General features: G+C 54.8%; 1 protein-coding gene across 1 annotated transcript in view; it reads left to right on the top strand.

Annotated features, from left to right (window-relative positions):
- ADARB2 (adenosine deaminase RNA specific B2 (inactive)) overlaps positions 1-19,969 on the top strand; it is a 131,667-nt gene that overhangs the window by 92,193 nt on the left and 19,505 nt on the right. The window contains exons 6-7 of the mRNA XM_040645498.1: positions 1,210-1,361; positions 9,698-9,866. Of these exons, the coding sequence (XP_040501432.1) occupies positions 1,210-1,361; positions 9,698-9,866 (321 nt within the window). The remainder of the gene's footprint in view (positions 1-1,209; positions 1,362-9,697; positions 9,867-19,969) is intronic.

Genomic DNA, 19,969 nt, shown 5'->3' on the forward strand with positions numbered 1-19,969 from the left:
TTGCCTCCCCACTGCCAGTGTGTTTTAAGGGGGTCACAAGGAAGGGCCCCGCGGTCGGGACGGCCGTCGTCTGCGCTGGCATCTGTCTGCACAGCACACTGAATGTGCAGAACCGCAGGTGCTTGCAGGCAGCTGATGCTCCAGACAGCAGTGCCTGAGCTCCGCGGCCACAGCACCCTGACCGCCGCGAGGCTCTATGCCGGAAACGTCTCTGCATCCGGACCCCTGCTTCCCTTCCTCCTCCGCGGGACAGGCTCCTGCATCCACGGACAGCGGGTCTCGGGCTTCAGGGGGCACCTCCCGTGCATCACGGGCTCACACAGCGGGCCCAGCGGGGGAGAGGAGGGGGGCCCGGAGGCACACGGACAGACTCCCGCCTAAGTCACGCCTCAGCACCCTCAGCTAACCTCCCGTGAGCCCCGCGGCCAGCAGCAGCACAGTACATGGCCTCGCTCAGCTCCGGGCCTCCCGAGGGTGCTGTGGATGGGGTGTGGGTCTCCCCAAACGTGGGGAAGGGTTTCCTCTCTAAACACCCAACTCACAGCACCAGGCCGACATTCACCGGGGGCCATATGGAGCCCGGGGGCAGAGGCAGGGAGCAGACAGGCTGGTGGTTTCCTGGGGACAAGGTCTGCTCTGCTGCCTTCGCGACCTCAAGCCCGGCTGACAGAATCCACCAGCAACGGGGAAGAACAGGGGAAACAGCAAGAGCAGCAGAAAGCCTGTGCTCGGCGGACACGGCTTCCCTCGGGTTGGGGCTTCCAAGGGCAGAGGCCTGTGCCCATCACGGGCTGGGGGAGCGCGGGCACCACCCTGGGTCAGGGTGCATGCAGGAGGAAGCGGGTCCCTCCAGGGGCTGGAGGCCACGCACTCCCCACTTCTCAAGTGGCTCCTGACTCCTCCGCACACAGAGCCCCAGGACGAGGCTTTATCATGGAGAGATGGGTTAGCATCACCGAGGGAGCTGGCTCTGAAACAGGGGAGCCCGAGATGCAATGTTCCGGGGCATCGGGGGTCGGCCGGGTCTCCTTGCCCCGTGTCACTGCCACCTATGCCAGACGCGGTCCCTCAGAGATAAAGCACCATGCAGGGGGGGCAATGAGGAGGAAATGGGGAAATAAGACACAAAACCAGGCAAAGGTGTCAGCCCAGCGGGCGCTTTTCTGTTAGTTCATAAGAGGTGACCAGGACCCTCTCTCTGACCCCTAGCAAGCGGCGGGAGGACTCGGAACACTCGATATTCGAGCGGTCCAAGGATGGCGGCTACCGGCTGAGGGACAACGTGCTGTTCCATCTCTACGTGAGCACGTCCCCCTGCGGAGACGCCAGGCTCCACTCGCCCTACGAGATCACCGCGGACCGTAAGGCACAACCCCACTTTCCTCCGCCAGGCCCCATGCCAGGCCATCTGTGCTGACTGCACTCGCGCGCATGGCCTGGCTGCCTCTGCTGTGGTCAGGAGGGTTCTCCCCCGAAGCCCTAGTGTGACTGCCCAGATCACGGAGAGTAGGGTCACTCCCCTTCATTTCAATGGGTCAGCAGCCCATGCCCCCGTCTGCAGAAGAGAGGGCAGGAGAACGGGATGGGAGTTACCTGGAGTGCGAGCAAGTCCAGGCGGCTTTGCTCACCTTTGTTGCAACTTTGCAGAGAGTAACACTGAGCTTGGTTATTTACGTATAATGAAGCCAGGGGCAGGTGTTGCCCCAGGGCGACCAACTTCCATGGGGGGCACTAGGCAGGACCTGCCCTCTCGGGGGTTTGATCAGAGCAGGTGTAAGACAGCACCCACCCAACATATGGGTGTAATGACATCAGCATCTCCAGGAAGAAGAGTTCAGCTGCTCCAGAGTGCCCTGATATGATGTGTGCATACAACACACACCGTGCATGCATACATACCACACACGCACACGCACGCACAAACGCACGCACACGTGCACTCACGCATGCACATACCTATGCACGCACGTGCACACAGGTGCACACGCACACACAAACGCACGCACACGTGCACTCACGCACAAATGCACACCCGTGCGCACACGTGCACACGCACACGTGCGCAGACCGGTCCCAGAAGCAGCACCAGGCAAACTGAGCTGGCAGTGGAACAGCATGTATACGATGAGGGATGTGGTCCCAGTGAAGATGCTGACTCATCCCAGGAAACCTACAGCAGACAAGACACACGTAGGGAAGGCCTATTTTTGGCCTCTGATTCCCGCCCCCATGGAAGGCCGCATTTGTGTTCTAATTACCAGTAGAAGGAAAGAGAAGCACTTTCTGAACGCCTGCTGCTCCAGGCTCTGATGAGATAAAGAAGGCGCAGGGAAAACAGCCCTTTTAAAAATCCTACATGTATTTAACTTAACCTATTTCTCTAACACGGGTTGCAGCCTGGCCCAGAAAACCCACTCTCCTTCCTGCCAACTTTGCTCCAAGAGCACAGCTCTCCCCTCTGGAATAACGTTTTCCTTACTGTCTTCCCCGTGCTGCTGGGTGGGTTATAAGCAGCAGGCATTTCTTCCTCACGCTCTGGGGGCAACACGTCCAAGATCTGGGTGCTGGCAGGTCTAGTGTCTGGTCACAGCCGCATCCTGGTTCTTGGACGGCATCTTCTCCTGTGTCCGCACCGGGGAAAGGGGCAAGGGGGCTCCCCGGGTCTCTTCCACAAGGGCACAAGTCCCATCGTGGGGGCCCCACCTCCTGACACTGTCCCCTTCGGGACTGGGGCTTGAACACCAGAGTGTGTGAGGGGCACAAACGCTCAGTACGCAGCCACACCCTACGGAACGTCAGTGGCAGAATCAAATCGAGAGCCAAGGGAAGGGCACCCATTAACTACCAGGGGCCTTTCAGGGAGCTGCCCCAGGACAGAGGAAGGGCTGGGGCGGCCTGGCAGGTGACAGCAGGTGCGCCTGCCCTCAAGGGTCACGCAGGGCATTCCTTCCCTGCCACGTAGTCTCAGAAAGGGAAGGAAGGAGAAACAACATGGGAACGGATTCATTTTTCTTGGCGTGTTCACCAAGCTGAACCTACAAGAGACCGACTTCCCATATGAAATTGTGAAATGTGGTCCATTACACAGCTGCTTCGAACTGCCTTTCCATTTCCTCTCGGAAGAGTTGGCATCATGAAGACCTGGCCCAGGAGGCCTCAGGCTGGGAGGAAAGGTCTGGTGGAACACGTGGCGCCGGCGCTAATATACCTCATTTACCGGCTTCCTCCTGAGGACAGGACGGCTGAGTGAGGACGGCCTGAGCCCCGCCGAGTCTCCAGAGGGGCAGTTCTGGCTCATTGGGCCTGTGCCTCTGTGCAGCCGGCACCCACATCGGCCTCGCTGGCCCCCGATTCCAACTTGCAAAGCCAGTGGTTTAGAGAAACACACAAACACGTCCTCGGATGCACCCTGGGGCTCACTTCCCAACACAGATGTCTTTTATCTCATGGTGCTTTTAAGAAGAGGCAGGTGCCACTCGGGGAACCAGAATAAAGCGTTTTCCTCACACTTTTACTGCACCTACGCCAGGCTAAGTGGGACCCTGCTCCTGAGTTATCTGGCCTGGTATCCCTGGCACTTCCTCTTGGGGACCCCCCAGGAGGGGCTCCCAGCGCATCGGTACTCGGACTCACCACCAGGAGCCACACATCACCTCCCCTCATTCACCCAGTAAGGGTGCGGACACCCACTGCCCTCTGCACGGAGGGCCTCCCAGAGAACTGCAGCATTCTTCACAGGCCCAGGAGGGCTCGGACACTCAGGAATGACTCCCGCTTCAGAGAGAAGGCGCTGCCACCAAGGGGGCTCTGTGTGTCACGCCCACCATGGTGCCTGTCTTTGCTTTGGAAGGATGGCACACGGGCGACTGGGACCTCTGCCCTCACAGGAAGCGCAGGCCTGTTGGCCCACCTGCTCCCAGAGGTCAGTGCATCTGCGTCCTCCCTGCCACAAGCCCAGCTCCACGCTTCTAAGTGGAGCCCCAGGAACACAGCCCCAAAGGTCCACAGATGCAGGTCCACCCCTGGGGCCAGCAGGGGCCCCAGAGGGGTATCCACAACCTCCCCGAGTCCTGCACAGCACCCAGCACGGCCCCTGCCCGGTGCCCATCACGTCAGCATCTCTGTTCTCAGCCTCCTCCAATGTGCACGGCCCGCGTGCGCCGCGGCCCTGCTCTCCACACACACACAGACCCCCGTGCGAAGACACAGACTACGCACACCTGTGACAGACTGCGTGCAGCACAGTAAGGAGAGCCCGTGCAGGGGCCCAGCCCATCCCGACAGCCCACGTCACACACCGCGAGCCCTTGCAGAGAACCGCGTCCAACCTGACATTTCTAAGAGCGAACGCCTGCCCTCCCACCAGCCGCAGAGAGACGGTGGCTGTCCACCGGGGACCACTGGCCCCAGCTGTCCCGGCGTGAAGCGTTCTCCCTACGGCCCAGTCCATGTCTGACGAGCACAGAGCACGGTGCTGTGAGAGGGCCTCACCTCCCTTGGATGCCTGAGGCTCAAGAGATTCTAAATTCCCCGGTTGTATTTGTTTCCTCGAAAATATTCATCTAGCTACATCGTAATTCTTCCTCCCTGCAGTCTTTAACAATGAAATCAAAACCAACTGGCCTGAGATGTTTTGGGGGGGGGGGGGTTGCTGCCTGCCAGCAGGTGAGCGCTCCATGGGGCTGTCTCCAAACCTGCCTTATCTATCAGGATCGGCCGGGAAGTTTCCGCAAGCGCAGCTTCCTCCTGCCTACTCTGCCCGAGATGCTGATGTATTTGGGGTACACTGGGGTACTCTTAAAACTTCCCCAGTGATTCTGAGAACCTGACATGTTTCCAGCTACCGGACTCAAAACCCCCCAGTCTCCTGCCCAGATGGGGTGTGTATCTCCTGGCTGGATAGCAGGAGTCTGCGTGCAGAAGTGTCTGGTCAGGTGTCTGCAGGCGCCAGGCAGGCATGGGCGGCAGGTGTACAAGGCTTTCGCCGCTGGGGACGAGCCTGCACTATGAAGATCCTTGGTCTTGCCGACCAGGAGTGACTCCATTCGTTCCGGGAGGCCGGACCCACGAGGACAATGCCATGTCCTGAGTGGCTCTGGGCAGCCTGAGCTGGCCCCAGACCCCTCTGAGGGGAACCTCCATGGAAGAGAGCCCTGACAAGATCCAGGGCTCGTCACTGGCTGAGCAACCACCGTCCTCCTTCTGACTCAGCAACATCCTTAGAGCAAATGCCACTTTCATGGCGTGGCTTTTAAATAACCTGCGATATTCAGTTCTTACTGCCATTTTCCAAGATTTAAGAGTGTAGTTAAAATTCTCCCCTCTACCTTTCCCCACGTGCCATGAGAAAGAGCATGATGATGTCGTATCTCACAAGCACATGCTAAATGCCTCGTATGTTCTAAGCCAACTCCATTCATTATGCATTAGGGAAGTTCAAGAGATTAGATCGAAATCACAAAGCCAGGACGTCTGAAGCACACGTCCCAAAAGCCCCATCTTCAGATGCTGGCAAGAGATAAGAATGTCTGCACTGGGGAGCAGGCATCCAGATGGCCTCCAAGCTCCCCACCACCACCACCGCATCCCACAAGACGCACGCAACGAATGCTGTAGATGTTATTACGGGAAACGGTGGAGCGCGTCACAGGCATACCTTCTGGGAGAACCACACCTTCTGAAGACGGTTTGGAAACTAAAAGTTTATCTGGTGCTTTGACATACTGTCTTCCGTCCCGAGACCCTCCCCTCCCATGTCCAGCTCTCTTTCCCCCACAGCTTCGCAGCAGCCGGCATCGCTCTGCAGACGAGCTGTGCTCCCTCAGTGGACGCCAGCAATTGCCATTTATCTCTACCTCCTTTTGATTCTGTCCTAGAAATAAAATATTCACCGGAACAGCCCTGCAAAGCAGACGGCCACCCTTCTGGATCTTCACATGCGTCGTCAAGGTCTCAGACTGACATACACTACGATGATGAGTCTGAGGACATGGAACCCCAGCAGCAGACTAGAATATTCTCGTGGATTTGGGAGTATTTATATGCACGTGGCAGATTTCAACGTCTCAGACCCATACAGCATGTGTAGCCTCAGTCCCCCGTGGCCTCTGGCTGGACGTAAGTGCCCACTGCAGCTGCCTCCACCTGTCGCGATTCGGCGAGGAAGAGCTGAGGACACGGGCTCTAGCAGATCACCGGCACTCGGCACCCTGCCCCCACCAGGACCAATCAAGCTCATCAGGGGGCATGCTAAGGAAGGCAGCCTGAGATGTAGCACCTCCAAAAATAAACAAGTTTCAGGAGCGCCTCGTGCACCTGGCTCTTCTGGCAAAATTAACCCACCTGAAAACTTTGAGTTAACTCCTACAGACCAGTTGTTCACTCAAGCCAGGACTCCCTGTTGTCACAGCATTAACCGACAGTAGAGTCTACTTCGTGGAAAGTTGCTTGTGCCAAAGCAGTGGGTAGGAATTTAGAAAAGCCTGACGAGGTAACAGGCAACTTTCAGGTCTGAAAAATGACACGATAGTTGAAGCACCAGGAGGACGATGAGGATGCCATAATTAATAGAAAGAGAGGGCAGAAAGTACCACATTCCCTGAGAAAATATCCCCCACATAGAACGCAAGTCCCTGACACTGTGGTAAACTGTGGTAAACTGTGGAAACTGAGGTGCATTGGTCCTCCACTCTCCCAGTGCTGAGATTGATGAGACCAGAAAGACCCCACTTGGACAGTGTAAAAAGTCGGGTCCAAGCAAAGGTTTGTTCAAGGGTTTTTGAGTCATATGAACTATATTATGTTCATTTTATCATATTCACCATCATCATTATCGTCATCACCATCATCACTACCATCATCATCATCATCACCATCATCACTACCATCACCGTCATCATCCTCATCACCATCACCATCAGCAGCACCTTCATCACCACCATCACCACCAGCATCACCATCATCACCAACATCATCATCACTACCATTATCATCATCACCATCACCATCATCACCATCACCATCATCACCACCAGCATCATCATCACCACCAGTATCATCATCCCCATCTTCATCATTATTGTCACCATTGTCCTCATGACCATCATCATCACCACCATCGTCATTGCCATCACCTGATTCCTGGTGCCATTTAAAGCTACAGAGATTTGCACTCTCACTGTCACCATGGGGCATCTCTGGCTGTGCATACCCAGGCTCAGTCTGTCATCGTGGTTCTTCCTTCTATGGATGACTCACAGATCAGTCAAAATTGGATCTCATCAAGCACCTGGTTGGTGAGGATCAAAAAGCAACCTGAAAACTTTTATTTTTTTTTATTTTATCATGTTATGTTAGTCACCATACAGTACATCATTAGTTTTTGATGTAGTGTTCCATGATTCACTGTTTGCGTATAACACCCAGTGCTCATTACAATACGTACCCTCCTTAATACCCATCACCAGGCTAACACATCCCCTCACCCACCTCCCCTCTGACACCCTTAGTTTGTTTCCCTGGAGTCCATAGTCTCTCATGGTTCTTCTCCCCCTCTGATTTCCACCCCCTTCAGTTTTCCCTTCATTCTCCTAATGTCCTCCATGCTCTTCCTTATGTCGTCCCACGTATAAGTGAAACCATATGATAATTGCTTTCTCTGTTTGGCTTATTTCACTTAGCATAATCCCCTCCAGTTCCATCCATGTTGATGCAAATGGTAGGTATTCATCCTTTCTGATGGCTGAGTAATATTCCATTGTATATATGGACCACATCTTCTTAATCCATTCATCTGTTGAAGGGCATCTTGGCTCCTTCCACAGTTTGACTATTGTGGACATTGCTGCTATGAACATTGGGGTGCAGGTGCCCCTTCTCTTCGCTACATCTGTATCTTTGGGGTAAATACCCAGTAGTGCAATTGCTGGGTCATAGGGTAGCTCTATTTGTAACTTTTTGAGGAACATCCATACTGTTTTCTAGAGTGGCTGTACCAACCTGCTTTCCTACCAACAGTGTAAGAGGGTTCCCCCTTCTCCACATCCTCTCCAACATTTGTTGTTTCCTGCCTTGTTAATTTTTGCCATTCTAACTGGTGTAAGGTCGTATCTCAATGTGGTTTTGATTTGAATTTCCCTGATGGCTAATGACTTTGAACATTTTTTCATGCGTCTGTTAGCCATTCATATGTCTTCTTTGGAGAAGTGTCTGTTCATGGCTTCTGCCCATTTTTTGACTTGATTACTTGTTTTTTGGGTGTTGAGTTTGAGAAGTTCTTTACAGATCTTGGATACCATCCCTTTATCTTTAGTGTCATTTGCAAATATCTTCTCCCATTCTGTGGGTCGCCCCTCTGTTTTGTTGACTGTCTCCTTTGCTGTGCAGAAGCTTTTTGGATAAAAAGCAACCTGAAACCTTTTAAAAGTTTACTTTCTGCAAGGAGAACAGCAATCTTTCTCCCTACAACATGGACTTTAGGTACTATGGAAATGTAGTAAAAGAACTTCAGTTCCTAGAACCAAAAAAATATACTGTCAATTATTTTGAGATCTGTAAAAGAAGGTGCACGTACAAATCCACATGCTATTTATTATCTGATGCCTTCAGTAAGGGTAAATAAGGCAGAAATCCCATTTTCACAACTTCAAAACTTAAATAGAAACTTTTTTAAAAAAGTATCTCTAGTATCTATCCAGGTCAGCATATGTATGTAAATGTTGGAATCACTATATTAAATATCATTTGTATGCAAAGCAGTTAACCATTTCCATATTCCAATATAATTCAGACTTAACGTGCAGAACTTTTTTAAAGAAAGAGAGGATAAAAACAATCTTCCCCTTGTTCATGCTGGTTCTCCAAATAAATGTGGGGTGTGGGGTGTGGGGTGCACAGTGTGCGTGTGTGTGCGGGTGGGTGTGCACACACGTGCTGAGTGGGCTCTGGGAAGGAAAACAGGAGCATAAGGGATGAAGGCACAAGGGGCCCCCAGGGACCAGTTCATAGGCTCCATCTCGTCATTCGTCCTATAGACCCTGGGTGAGAGGGGACGCCCTGCTGACTGTGCGTGTCCCACCTCATCCGTCCCCACAGCCCAAGAGACAAGCACCGTTATTAGCCCTAGTTTAGGAGGCGACAACCGCGTCACAGTGGTCATGAGGAACCTTTCCGAGGTTATGGAGCTAGAACACAATAGAGCCAGGATGAAAATCTCGACTGGGGTCTACAGACCACAGCCCTCAGGCCAGATCCCACTCACGGCCTTTCCAGATGGTCTGGGAACGATCTTTAGATGGCTGAGAGAGTCGCAAAGAATATCTCACAACACGTGGAAGGATGGGACTCACATCTCAGCGTCCATGAATACCATGTTTGGAGCGCTGCCACACCCGCTCGCTGGGCTCTCTGTGCTGCCACGCTTGGGAGCTGAGTGGCTGTGACAGAGGCCACGTGACCACAGAGCCTCAGACGCTGCCTGGCCCTTTAGGAAAGGCCGGGGGCCGGTCTAGAGGGGGCGCTCTGGAGCACAGCCTTGCACCAGCCCCTGCCCTCCACTGGGGCCAACCCAACATTGTCCATGGCGCCGGGGGGGCCCCTGGAGATGTTTCTGGGCACCTGCCCCACCTCCCGCATGGCTCCACGTGGGGACTCGCATGTCTCTGCACAAACAGGCTCATGGCCACCTCTTATCTCCTAGTGAACAGCAGCAAGCACATCGTCAGGAAGCTCCGCGGGCACTTGCGCACAAAGATCGAGTCTGGGGAAGGGACCGTCCCTGTCCGGGGCCCCAGTGCAGTACAGACGTGGGACGGCGTCCTGCTGGGTGAGCAGCTCGTCACCATGTCCTGCACGGACAAGATCGCCAGGTAACAGCCCCCTCTTCACCTCCACCCAGGTGACTGCGGGCCGGCGGGGCTGAGTGAGGGCGACACGGGGAAGGCATCCTGGGGGAGGAGGAGCCTCGTCCTAGGTCGGGGGCCACACTCTCAGCTTCACGTGCTCAAGTGAGCACAGGCCCAGCTGCTCCCAGCCGCTGCCGCCAGCAAGCTCTCGTACGGAAGAGCTGGCTTGGGTCACCTCGGGATGTCTGGCACCACCAGCCTGGCCCGCTGGTCCACTGGGAGGCAGACGGTGCTTTCCAGGCCCACTGTGGCTAAGCACCGCCCTGGGGGCCACCCCGCTCCCTTGGGCAGCTCTCCAGCAACCCTCACCTCTCAGAATGTGGGGTGCTCCTGTCATAGCTCTTCCTGTTCCCTAAAGATGGACCTTCCAGGAAACGTGTCCACCTGTGACGCCAGCCGGATGGAAGTCCTCCCCATGCCATATGAGATTCTCTTCTTAGAAGGAACTTCAAAAGCCCTCCCCTTGGTGGGAGCCCCTCCCCTCCCAGCAGGAGGACGAGGGGTTGCAAAAGGGCATGCAGGTGTCCCCAGAGGCACCTTCTCTTCAGGGCACGGCCCCCTGGCTTGTGACCCCACCACCACCCTCTCCTGTGCCCCCTAGATGTGCCAGCCCCACTGGGGAGCGCTCCTGCCACTTAGGTACGGAAACCATCCAGGGGCCCTAAGAGTTTGCCCCAACACCGTCGTACACGTCTCCGTGTGGGGGACGATAATAAGCTGGTCATGGAAAGCCCTGTTGAGTGTGAATCAGAACTTCTTCTGGACCCTGAGATACACATATTAACCTGTCATCTATAAACTAAAAACAGTGTGTTCTCCAGGCAAGCCTCCACCCCACCCCTACTTCCAGCCACACTGCTGCCCCCAAGATCTTCTGCCTGGAAGGTCTTGGGGTTGGAACACGCAGGAGATGAGGAGACAGGAGGGCAAGGTTAAGGGTGGGGGGATGCTGAGGCTCAAGCCGAGCTGGAGTATGTGCAGGGGATGGACTTGGAGGCCAGGCAAGGGGGGGTCTCCATGGGGCCAGGTAGGGCGTGGTTCCCCGGCACGTGGACTCCCACGAGGCAGGACTGTCTGCGCACTTACTGGCACCTAACGCAAACGGCACCTAACGCGGGGCTTGGCGCACACTCACTGCTCCACAGGCATTTGCTGCCTGGCCGCCCTCACGAGTGAGATGCAGCGTTTCTCCCTGGGACGCTGAGCTCGGGGCTGTCAGGGGCAGGTGAGGGTGACGCCACTGTGAGTGGGCTCGGGGCCCCAGGCCACAGCAGGCCCCACACGGGGTCCCTGCCTCCTCAGACTTGTCGGGCTCAGGGGCAACACCGAGTTCTCCCGGGACTCAGCAACGGCTGCAGGAGAAATGGGGCCATTTACTCCCCAGCTGCAATGCTCCGGGCCAGCAGAGGCAACAGGACGGCCTAATGACAATAAATCAAAGCACCGATTTCTGCATCAAAGGGAAAAAGGCCCAGCCTCGTCAAGCAGCTCATCTTTCAGAAGAAAATGTATTCCTCCTTTTTAATATTCTCATCTATTCATGAAGCAGGAAAAAGGGGCAATTTTCCCCTAACGGAAATTCTCTTGATGCCCGAAGATCACATTGGGTTTCTAAATTAACTCTCTCAGTCCCTAGAAAAATGAAGTGAATTAATGTGGCAGCCCTGAGACAGCAAATCAACCACGGATACAGACCCCACACGACGCTTATAGGGGGCACGTGTGCTCCAACGGCAGGCTCTGCCCTTTCTCGTAAAATCTCCTGGAAGAACAAAAGCACACCTTGCCTCTCTCCAAGGGTTCAAACAGCATCCTGCGTTGAGAAGGACTCTAGACAGCCTTCGAGGAAGACGGTGCATGTTTGGGGAGCGCCGTGGCTCTGGGCGGCCGGAAGGACAGCTCTCTCCCCTGAACTGACCCAGGAGGTGAAGGCCCCCAGCCCCACGGGCAGTCTCTCTCCATGCGCTGAGCTCCGGCCCCCACGTCTGGCGGCAAGGCCACCAAGGGGCACTCAGGGCCCCCCTCACCCACTCCCGTCCCGCTCCGGTCTCCGGGTCTCCATCTCTGCCTCCCCCACGCCCCCACGCCCTCATGGACTCTGCCGGTGACCGTGAGCACAGGGCCGAGGATGGCCGTGACAATGAAGACATGACAGCACCAGCCCAGCTGCAGTCCCGCCAGGGCGGCGGTGAGCATCCCACCACACGCGGTGGTGCGGGAGCGCCTGGGTGGCCATGGTGAGCGGACCCTGAGCTTGAGCCGCGGGTGTCAGCGTGGAGGCGTGGGTTCCCCAGCTCGCAGCCACGGCAGCCGTGTGTCCGGGTCTGCGGGTCCGCGTTAGCCTCTGCTAACGACGCGAGACCACCGGCCTCTGCAACGCCTCGTTGTTTGCACAGAGGCTTCGCGAGGGGACGGTCTGACAAGTGTGTGTTCGTCTGTTTTCTGTCGGGTACAGACCCAAACATCAAACCCAGGGCTTAAATAATGTTCAAAAGAAGGGCTCTTCCTACAGAAGCGCAGAGAAAACGTTGTAACCTGGGACCCGGTGCTGACGTCCTGGCACGCGAGGCTGCAGGTCTGAGCACAGGGCCGGGGGTGGTGGGGCCCTGGGCTCTCCAGTCCGCGCACGGCTGCTGCGGCCGACTCAGCCCGCGAGAGCCCACTGTCGTCAGGCAATTTTGAAAGCAGACTGTGCAACACAGCTGTTATTCAGAGTCAAATAACATAAACTTTACAACTAAATAAGTTATATTAAAAATACTCTATGGTGACTTGTGTAACACAATAAAAAAAAGTTTAGAAAAGGCAAAAAATACTCAAAACCCACCACTTCCTAACTATTTTACTATCATTTCTCCTCGTTTTACCCCTTGTATCCGTATGCGGGAGGGACACAAAGTGCTGAGCGACTGCAGTCCGCCCCCGGTCTGTGCTCAGGGCCTCACGCCAGCCACAGGAAACTGGCCACAGCATGGTATTTACACCACCGAAATCGGCAGACGCTACAAATCGGTGCCTTTTTTTTGAGAGCCGGCTGTTACCAGCACACATCAGAGTCATTCATGTCAAGCCACAGAGACTAGAAATAACATGTGTGTCAGGTCACTCGGGACGAAGTGAGCACACAAGGGCAGGAGCCCAAACAGCCGTGTGTGTGGAGGCAGGAGGCGCACAGACAAGGCTCCGCCCACGCGGGAGGCCGCTCCCTACACTGCCCCTCGGGGCGGTGTCCCACCCCTCCTGTCCCCACCGCGACAGGGAGACACAGGGATGCAGCCTCTGCCCTCGGCTGCCAAAGCTAAGGGGTGTCTGTGCCGCCCGTGAACCGTAGGGAGGTGTCTGGAGCCAATCCCACTACGGACTCTCTTCCCAAGGGACCACCCGAGGGTCTCACCGCAGATGCTGCTGGGACCCAGACGCCACGTCCATGTGGTAACTTAAACTTTCTCTGTGAAGTTTTATTTGAACACCTGACCTCACCACCTAGCACATGTGACTTTCATGTATTTAGATGAAAACAGATGAATAAACTTGTATCTTGAATTAAGATAGCGAAAGTGCATCCACAAGACAAATTTGTACGTGTCTCTGCAAATCCCACTCGATATCCGTGAACAACGAAGGGGAGTGGGTTGTATCGAAAGAGCTGAACAACCCACACAGCTCCATTATTTCCCTCCCTGAGATCAAAAGCAACACACAGGTGTCACTTCCTGGATCAATGACCCCTACCCAATATAAATTAGAGCATCACAGACGCGGTGAGCGCGAGTCCATGAATAACTACCGGTATCGCTTTACAACGTCAGTGGTGAGACGGTGCTAAGACGGGTTTACAGCAAAACACGTTACAGAAAGCTTGAAATTTTTACAGTGGTTTAAAATGAACCATAAGACACTGTGAACAAACTTCCTGAATTCCGGCCATTGGATAACTCCTCACATTTCCTGCCTATCCTTCCAGTTACTCTTCTCGGCCCTCCAGCCTCGGCCCGCAGCAGCAGCGGGCCCGTCCGTGGGGAGCCGGGAGCGGGGCGACAGACTGTGTCCCTGACTGCCCCAGTTCTCCATGGAAGACAAGAGCCTCACTACAGACAAGGTCAATCCCTTCAAAGCCAGTGGCACAAGTCTCTTTTACGAGACCTTTATGTTTCTCTGGGAATCATGTAACGAACGCAGTGCTCTCATCACAAGAGAGAGGCTCAGCCCTCATGCACAGGTGGGAGAGTCTCGTGTACTTCCCTCTATCCGCAGGCAACTTTCCTCCCCCATGAGGAGGATCCGGGGCTCCCACCCAGCCTGGCCCCCATCCACCTGAAACACCATCTTGGCGGCCCCCTCCGGGACCCGAGGCTCTGTGACAGGTGGACGTGCTCAGTGCCATCCTGCCCTCCATCACCTTGAGATTGCCCACCTGCCTCTGTGCACAAATCGTGGGCACTCCCTGGGCCCTCCCCGAGACTCAAACACTGCTGGGCTTGGCAGACGCCCACGGATGTGACACTCACATAGCCACTCTGAGACATGAAGGGGCATTTAGTGGGTACCAGGAGCAACAGACCTAAGTCCAGCCATGTGAGAGGACAATGGACTCAGGAGCACAAGAGGCTCTCCACCACCACCGGTCGATGGCCCTGCTCTGCAGAGGAGAGAATGGGAGCGGGAGGCTGGCCTGCAGGTGGCCTGTGCCCGGTGGAAGGACGGTGAGGCCCCACAGTCAGGAGGGTAAAGCTTTCGTGGCCTGGGGCAGTGCAGGGTGGCACTAGGCACACTTGGAGAGAAACCCCACAGTCTGGGTGGCTGGCTAGGCGCCAGACCCAGGACACGGAGACCACAGACAGAGGCCCCAGCTATAGATGCAGACCTGGTTTCTCTAAGTTACGTCGAGACAACTGTCCAAGGTGAACAGGGCAGCTGCCAGCATGGTGATGTCATTGTCATTAAACTCCTGTCAAAGGCGTGGGACCTGTGGCTTGAGAAGCCTGTGCGCCAGGGAGGCGTGCCACCCGAGTTAGAACAACTAAGGAAGTGTGTGTTCTTGGAGGCTTCGTTCAGAACACGCGTGGCTCCCCCGACCGCCTGACTGAGGTCGCGCTCAGCTCCGTTTGGAAGGAATGCATGGGCGTCCTGTGCGTGGGCGTCAGAGGCACCCAAAGCTGGAAAGCCAAACACTGCAGACCAGAGCAGCCTGGGTCACAGGAGAGCTCTTCACTGCCCTGTGGGTGGGAAAAGACACCCCAGAGCCTCGGAGTGGGGACACGCAGGCCAAAACTTCCCCCCTAAAAACAACTTTGACATTAAACAAAGCACGAAACAAAATCTGGTTTCTTTCGTTAGGAACAGAGCCTCAATTACCAGGACAACTCTTGGGTCGTCAGAGTCTTTAGAAAGTGAAATCATTTCTCTGTAGCTTCTGTAGAAATGGCACAAATGCTGTCTTAAAGATAAAAGCCAGTCCCGATCCCCCAGCTGGGAGGAGTCAATCCCATGCGGGTGAGCTGGCCTCGCACCGAAAACCAAACCAAAACGCCAAGTTCCCCATGGTGGGCGACCCGCGATGCCCGATGCGGTGGGTCTGCTGCCTCCAGACGTAGGGGGCAACCGAGCAAGAATCAAGAGACCAACCAGTCCCGCCCCTACCGTCAAAGAAGAGCTCAGAGAGTGCAACTGTGCGTATGGACACTCCCCCGTTACAAAGGCAAACGCAATCAAAGAGATACGAGGAAAAGGTGAAAAGCAGAAAAGAAACAACTAGCGATACCCCAGCAGTGACAGGAAACAGCGGCCAGCGTCTGCTCCTCCCACACTCGGGCCTCAGTGCTGCTGCGACGCACTTGCAACCCCTTCTTCACGCGGTGCGCGGTGCCCTCAGCGCCGGTGGAGCTCAGGTCTTGGAGCAAGCCACCAGCACGGTCCCCTGGTGCTGGGCATCCGGGATGTTCCCACCTAACAGCCACGGTGAATGATGTCCTCACAACAAAGCTTTGTACCCAGATGTACTCCCCTGCGTGGCTCACAGAGCCCACCCACGGTAGAGGGAAAATGGTAGATTGTCCTAAATGAGACAGGGTGGGGTCTCCTGATGGGCCACAGCACGTGCACCAGGCTGAACAGTGGCCCCTGGAATGGTATGTCCGTGTCCTGCAAAAATGCCCTTACGTGTGGGTGCTCAGCTAAGCACAAAGGATGATTCCAGTTGGCCCCGAATGCAGCCACATGTATGCTTGTAAGACAGAAGCACAGGGGAACCAGGGACAAGGAGGTGACGTGTCTACACGCCAAGGAACATCAGGGACAGCCAGCTGCCACCCAAAGACCATAAAAAGGCCTGGTCCAGCTTTCCCGGAGCCTCCGGACAAAGCACAGCCCTGCCCTCATCTTGACTTCAGACTCCAGCCTCCGGGACCATGAGTAAATTCATGGCTATTGTTTGCAGCTCCCGGTGGCATGTGCCGTCGCGGCCCTGGGAGACCAGCACAACCAGGTAAGAGGTGTACTCGCTTAGCCCAACTCGCGTGGTCTTCGGAAAATTACAGAACCAGATAAAGTCATAGTGAAATCAATTGCCACAACGCAACCAGCAATCTCCCCATGGAAGACTGAGCGTCACGACAGAGAGGGAGCTGTGTCACGGGGTCCGTGACAGTCGCCCTTCAGCACCACAGACTGAGGTGGTAACAGCACACCAAAGAGCGCTCTGGTCTCTCTCCGAAAGATGAAACTGAGGCAGACGCTGCAGCTCCGTGAGAGAAGAAAGTCATGCGCACTTTCCCGAACGTGTGGTCCGCTTTCCCCACTGTGGGACACCCATCCACGCGCTCTCCCACGGGCGAACGCCAGTCTCCTGGAAGGAGGGGAAACCAAAGCAGTGCTCTCTGCCTTTGCCTCTAAGAATCAAATCTGAGTGGCACATAAAACTCTAAATCTCCTGGAACTAATGTTCCTTTAGATATGGTTTCTAATTTTAAGTACCTGAGCTCGATTATTGATCACAATGTGTCTTTAAATGAACAGATTAAAACTTTCTCCATAAAAATGAACTGTAAAAAATTATAGCTGTTCTCTGGGGAGTAAGACACTGTCTGACTTCTAAACTTGGATTTCAGACGGTGAAGAGTGACTTTCTCCTTCTGACTGCAGCCGTGGGCTGCGCCTCTCCCCTCCCCGCCACCAGGCCCCGATCTACCGGTGGTCGTCCTGGGTTTGACTGTTACCAGCTCTCCGGAAATCAAGTGAAAGTGTTGCTCATTTTTCCATTCTCGATATGCAGGTCCTTCTAAAACAGGTCCTTCCTAAACACCCCAGCCCAGGATGCTCACAGCACGGTTTAATAATCCTGCTATGTTTCCTGCACCAAAGACTCCGTGGCAATCTCCCTGCAGCCAGTCTTACAGAATCTCTAGTGACAAATTCCGTAACACGTGTCCAGTACAAAAGGAGTCTCAACAAAGATACTCGGCATCCAGGGCCTCCTTGCTTGTACCTAAAGCAACACAGACCTGAATGGCACCCCGCCATCCAGCCCCGGACCCCACAAACAGCTGGGAAGCTCAGTTTCGGCAAAACCTTCTGGAGATCTGGTTGGCCCCACAGGAGACGATACCTTGGTCCAAGGAAAGCAAGGGGTCGGTGAATGGCCACGTGAAGCAAGACCACAGACATCTCATGAATGGTACAGTGTCACAGCAGGACGTGGTGGGGGTCCTGAAGACAGGGCTGAGGGGAACGAGACAGTGTCTGGGGACTTGAAAAGAAACAGCCTCGAGCACAGGTCTGTGCAGAAAGAGCCCATGGCGCACACACAGTGGCCGAAGCTCTACCTTACGGTTTCCATCTTCACACAAGGAACAAAAGGCGTTCCCCAGAGTAACATGTGATGTTTGCCCCCAGGCACCAGGAGGCCAGATGCAGCCCCTCTCAGGAGAGCCACGGGGCCCAGAGCTCCGAGAGTCAGTCAGAGACCAGAGCTGGCGATGGGGGGACCTCCCCAGGCTGCTCGTTCAGCGCTGGAAACCCCACGCATCCTAGAAACGGCGGCCCCCACCTGCAGGACGCGACTCGTCAGCACCGAGAATGGAGAGACACGATTGAAATAACCGAGTCACAGTGTTGCTACTGGCCCGGTGAGAATGCTTACACCGTAACAGTCTGTCGGGCAGATGCAGCCAGAAATGTCGGGTCAAGAGAGGACACTTTCCGGGTAGGTTTCAGAGACAGAGATGAGACTGTGTTAAGTGGAGATAATTTCTTTCAGCTGAAAATAACCAGAAGCAGCACAACATCGCCCTGACCCCAACCCGACCGCCAGGGCCACTGTGCCGCCAACTTCTGCAGTCACCACCGACATCCAGGGTACTCTGATCGCTGTGACCTACACAGACTTCCTGAGGAGTTACCAGGAGCCAAAGGTCACCTGAGAGACGGCGGTAGACTCCACGACAGTTGTCCACTGTAACAACCGTCCCAAGATGTAGTGGCCTGAAACAAACCACGTGTTCTGCGAGTGGGACTTGATCAGGCGTCTCATGTAAGCTCCACGCGGCATCCGCTCCTGGGGCCAGGGGCCACTTTCTGGACGGCATGCTCACACGGCTGGCCAGCTGGTGTCGACGGTCAGCTAGGAGCTCAGCCAAGCTGTGGGCCGAGACCGGGTTCCCCTTCATGGACTGCCTGGCTGGGATCCAAAAGGAGGTGGTAGGGTCAGCGAGGGCAGCGGGGCAGCACAGGTGGTTTCCACGGCAATGCTGAGCACCTTCACTCGACTGGCTCATGGCCTTGAGGGGAGCGAGCAGAGGGGACCAGCAGGGGAGCAGTCAGGAAAGAGAGCAGTGCAGACGGAAAAAGGCAACCATGCCCCCAAGCCGCCAGGCAGGCTGCGGGTGGTCAAATCCAAACTCTTCCGCAAACGGACCGTAATTTATTTAACCAACCCCTACAAGAGACTGTTAGATTATTCCAGGCCTTTTGTTTTGTTTCGTTTGCTTTGCAATAGCAAACAATTCTCTAATGACTCTGTCGGTACATACATCCTGCCATTTTACGGAGAGTATATCCAGGGGACGATTCCCTAGCAGAGACATTACTGAGTGACAGGGTTAATGGTCTGGTCCTTCTTTTTTGTTTGGAAAGACCCCATCAGCAGACTGGACAGGGGATGGGCCATTTGTGCAGGAATGTCTCTGACTTGGCATGATTACCCATCTTGGGCAAAAGGTAGAAGATTTGAGATTGGGGATAGGGGAGGCTATACAAGCGGGTTGGTATCAACCCCCAGACTGGTAGGAGATTAAATCCTCTCCTGCAGAGTTTGAAAGGACTACAGCAGCAGAGATCACTATTATGACCATACACTCAGCATGGAGACCCACCGTTCTACATTTAGCAGCATGAAAATCACCGGGAAGGCTCGCTGAAATTCCCTCTGCCAGCCCTAAGTTTCTGACTCAGTAGGTCCGAGGTGGGGCCTGGAGTGTGCATTTCTATCAAGTCCCAGGTGATGCGGATACAGCCAGTCCAGGCACCACACTTTGAGGACCACCGCTGTAGACTGCTGTCCAGGGTAGCAGCAAAGTGGTCAAAGGGAACACAGCTAACTGGTGTCAGGATTGGGATTTGACCCGAGTTTTTGACTCCAGTATCTGTGCCGAATGCCTTGCTGCATAATGTTCTCACCCTGGCTCCCATCAGCATCAGTTGTGGCATTGGGAAGGCAGACGCCTGGGCTGCACCCCAGACCCAGACCATCAGAGTCTAGGGGGACCCGGCACCAAAAGATTCTTAGAGCCCCCACATGAGCTCAATGTGCACCACAGCTGGAAACCACTCCTGGGCTGCAGCGTTAGGTCTCTATCATGCCTACCCTGACTTCAGGTCTTACACTCAAGTCTTTAATCCATTTTGTGTTTATTTTTGTGTATGGTGTGTGACAGTCCAGTTTCATTCTTCTGCATGTGTCTGTCCAGTTTTCCCAACACACCATTTATTGAAGAGACTGACCTTGCCCCATTGTGTCTTCTTAGATCCTTTGTGGTAAATTAATTGACCATATAAGCATGGGTTTACTTCTG

The sequence above is a fragment of the Ursus maritimus genome, unplaced genomic scaffold (assembly GCF_017311325.1).
Source record: "Ursus maritimus isolate PB19 unplaced genomic scaffold, ASM1731132v1 scaffold_31, whole genome shotgun sequence".
Taxonomy (NCBI): Eukaryota; Metazoa; Chordata; class Mammalia; order Carnivora; family Ursidae; genus Ursus; species Ursus maritimus.